At 38.1% G+C, this 4140-nt stretch overlaps 1 protein-coding gene across 1 annotated transcript; it reads right to left on the bottom strand.

Annotated features, from left to right (window-relative positions):
* Positions 1 to 419: 419 nt before the first annotated feature.
* Positions 420 to 2692, bottom strand: LOC132043459 (uncharacterized). Its single transcript, XM_059433937.1, has 5 exons — positions 2164 to 2692; positions 1899 to 2011; positions 1559 to 1839; positions 957 to 1434; positions 420 to 908 (listed from the first exon to the last, which is right to left on the bottom strand). The coding sequence occupies exons 1-5, from the start codon at positions 2690 to 2692 to the stop codon at positions 420 to 422; spliced, it is 1890 nt and encodes a 629-aa protein (XP_059289920.1).
* Positions 2693 to 4140: the final 1448 nt, after the last annotated feature.

The raw sequence follows: 4140 nt of genomic DNA, 5'->3' as shown, positions 1-4140 counted from the left end.
GCAAATTTTTTGTCAATCGGATGAGATCTTGTGCAGCTTTTGCTTCCATGAATTGGTTGAGCAAAGAAGATTTAGTTCTAAAACTCCACCAATTCTTGGCTGCAAAAGCATCACAAAAGGATTGGATGCCTCTAAAGCCAGCTCCTCCTTCACAAGTAGGATAACACAGCTTTTTCCAGGCCATCCAATGGTATTTTTTCTTGCCATCACTATCCCCCAAAAGAAGTTAGCAATGCGCATTTCGATGCTTTAATACGGATGTTTAGGGGGTTGAATGACGTAAAGAGTGTGAAGAGGAATAGAAGCAAGAACCGATTGATAAATGCCTTGTACCTCGGCACAGAAAAGAGTCTGTTATGCCAACAAGTAATTCTATTGGACACCTTAGCCACCAAATCATTGAAGTAGGTAATTGCTTCCTACCAAGCAAAAATAGGACTGATCAAATAATTAAAAGGGAGTTTTTGATGAGCAAAACCAGTGAGATTAATAATATCCTGGATAAAAGAGTCACTAGCCTTGGAGTGAACCATGAAACCAGATTTTCTCTTGTTAACAGGTTGACCAGAGATTTTCTCATATTCACTGAGTTTATCCATCATCATAGTGATGGAATTGCGATCCCCAGAACTGAAAAGGATAGTATCATCAGCATAGCACAAATGGGTAATAGAAGGTCCATTACTTTTGCAAGTAAAAGGAACAAAACTGTCGTTGCTCAAATGATTCAGCATTCTAGATAACAATTCAGCTCCAATAACAAACAAAGAAGGAGAAAGGGGGTCGCCCTGCTTAAGACCTCTAGTGGATTTGTAAAAACCATTCCTGGTACCATTTATATTAATGGAATACCAGTTATTAGAGATAATACGATGAATCAGATCAACCCATGAGTCAGAGAAACCCAACTATTTAAGCACATGGCACATATAGGTCCAAGAAACCCTATCATATGCCTTAGCCATATCTAATTTCATAACAACATTGTCATCGGGCTCAGCTTTGTTCATATTGTGCACCATCTCTTGAGTAAGAGTAATATTCTCACTAATAGACCTACCTTTCATAAAGCCAGATTGATTTTGCGAGATAATCTTATCCATAATACTGGTAAGTCTACCATTAATCAATTTAGAGAGAATTTTGCAAGAAAAATTACTTAAACTAATTGGTCTAAGATCAGAAAATTCTTGAGGAGATTTGACTTTGGGGATTAAAATCAGGCAGGAGTGAGAAATAGCCCTATTAATAATCCCACCCTTAAAAATCTCAATAATCATGTTAAGAAGATCAGTAGAAATAATATCCCAGCATTTATGATAAAAAATACCCGTCATGCCATCAGGACATGGTGCACTTCCAGGATCCATTGAGAAAACAGTGTCTTTGAGTTCTTGCATGGTGGGAATAGAGCATAGCATCTCATTATCCTCTCTTGAGACAATCTTAGGAAGACATGAGAGTTTAGAAAAATCATTGTTATTGTTGTTTTCTGTGAAAATGTTCTCACAGTATGAAATAGCTTCTTGAGCAATTCTGTCCCCCTCAATCCAGTTACCTTCCCCATTTTTTTATCTTCTTGAGAGACAATCTTTGCCTCCTGGAAGTAATAACAGAGTGGAAAATTTTTGTATTTAGATCCCCTTCAGCATGCCACTTAATACCAGCCTTTTGCCTCCAGAAGGCTTCCTCAGTCTTGTAATGCCTGATTAGTAAAGCATTGGCCTCATTAAGGTTAACCATATTAGTAGTAGAGTTGTCTTGAAGGCAAACATCCTCAAGATTAGCCACTTTTTTTCCATTGTTTTTGTAAGCTCGAAAATGTCTCCAATGATGTTCCTAGACCACCAAGATAGTTTCTTACTTGTATTTTTCAGTTTCATATGGAACCTCCAGACCTGAGAACCCTGTACATCTATCTGCCAAGCTTGCTTCACAATATCCTGAAAATCAGGTTTATCCACCCAAAAGTTCAAGAATTTGAAGTATTTAATATGACTAATGTTACAAGCTTTAGCATGTATAAGCAGAGGGACATGATCAGATCCAGATCTAACCAAATGAGTGACACTAGTCTCGGGGAAAAGTAGTTAACCATTTACGATTAGATACGGCTCGTCAATAATCTCTTCCATATTCTATTCTGCGGAACTCTGTAGTTACACCAAGTAAAGGAAGAACCAATGAAGCCCAGGTCATAAAGATCACAGTCTCCAATACATTCAAGAAGAGGTAAACTCTTCTCCATTCTATGTGGATTTCCTCCTATCTTCTCAGTTTGATCAGTAATATAGTTGAAATCTCCTAAAACCATCCATTCAAGATTCTGACTGGAAGCAATAAGGCTGAGATCTTCCCATAGAGATTCCCTGAGAGAAGCTTTACACTTGGGATAAACAGTAGTGATGGAAATAGTGTCATCTCCAATCTTGATAAAGCAAGAAAGTTGTTGTTCAGTGTCAGAATAGACTTGGCATTCAACATCTTCATCAGTAAATATCCATATCATGTTGTTGCAGTTAGCATAAGCAAAATTATAACCCAATCGTCTTCTGTATCTGTCAAGTTTTGTGGTTTTGCAAAATGGTTCCTGAATAGCAAGGAACTGAATTTTGTGTTGTCTATTGAGCTGGCATAGCCTTTCAATGGAGCTTTTTATGCCCCTGATATTCCAGCTTAAAATGCTAATCATAGTAAACAAACTTGGTTTTTGTGTTGTGTTGTATTGATGATGAGGGAGCATTTCTTTTTTCACCCCTACTCGTAGTTGCCTCTTCCCTTCGACACATTAGACCTCTTGGTGATAGGTTTTCCCTATCAGAGATATCCCCAAAATCTTGGGAAATGGTAGGGTTTTGCCCTATCAGAGATATCCCCAAAAGCTTGGGAAATGGTAGGGTCATTGCTATGTTGTCCATTAAAAGTTTCAACAATCCTTTTTGCAACTTCATCACCATCAAAAGGGCCCTCTTCCAGGCTTTCATAGTCCTCATCCAGTGTATCTGAAGCATCCTCTGATTCCTCTTCTTCGTCTGAGTCATCCCCTATTTCATAATCACTGTCAGGAACCCCATCTTCACCATTAGATGAGCTAGCTTCAGGAATGTTGTTAGTAGCATTAATAATGTTTGGTTCTTTAGGAATCTGCAAACCAGATTTGTCAATATGTTGTCCATCACTTCCTTTAGACTGCTGATTGGAGTTGGAAACTCTAGCACTTTTTCTAGGGGTATGTTCTGGGACATTTTGTTCATCCTGAGTGTTTTGAACCTGTTGTGTTTCACTGCCTTTGAGTTGTTGACTTGTGTTTGTATCTTTTGCACATTCTATAGGTGTATGGTTTGGCACTTGGTGTTCATCCTGAAGTATCTGATCAATAAGGACTTTTCCTTTCTCAAATTTTTTCTGAGTTGGCACTATCTGTTGTGATTCCTCCTGTTCCATCTTCTTGTTTTTTTTCAAGGTGTCTTGTTCCATTTGGATAGCCTTCTTCCTCTGCCTTTTTTCCTTTCGTTTGTCAATATATTTCCTGTTTGGTAACTGCTTCTCCTTGTCCTGTAAATAATCCTTAGCTTCATGTTGTTTGTTCTTGCTTGAATTAATTTGAGCATCATGGTATCTGTTCTTGTTTGTGCTAGTCCGAGCTTCATGTCTTTGGGTTCTCTTCTGAGTTTCCATTCTTTTTTTGTTTTGAGAATCTGTATCATCACTGATTTGTCGAAGTGTTTGCTTATCAACAACTTATTTGCCAGTATCACCTCTGATGTTGCTTCTTTCACCATTATCTGGCTTATCCCTTTCACTGTTTTGTGTGAGATTATTGTTGGGTTGTGCCATATTGCTAGCATTTATTCCTTGCTATTACTGTTTATACCTTTCCTTTTACTGTAATGAAACCTTCCTCATCTTCATCACGATTGTTGTCACCAAAGTTGTTATTATGATCATGTGGTTGATTTTTCTTTTCTTGCTCCTGTTGTTCCCTCTGATTCGTTGCCCTTTCATGTGCAGCCTTAGTTCTACATTCAAAAACATTATGTCCCTGGAATTTACAATAGGTACAGTAACCAGGTACATTCTCATATTCAATGTCAAGCCAAACCCCATCTTCTGCACCATCTAGCCTATTGAAGCCTAACC

Source organism: Lycium ferocissimum, unplaced genomic scaffold, assembly GCF_029784015.1.
Source record: "Lycium ferocissimum isolate CSIRO_LF1 unplaced genomic scaffold, AGI_CSIRO_Lferr_CH_V1 ctg25027, whole genome shotgun sequence".
Classification (NCBI taxonomy): Eukaryota; Viridiplantae; Streptophyta; class Magnoliopsida; order Solanales; family Solanaceae; genus Lycium; species Lycium ferocissimum.
This window is presented reverse-complemented; position numbering and strand designations above follow the sequence as displayed.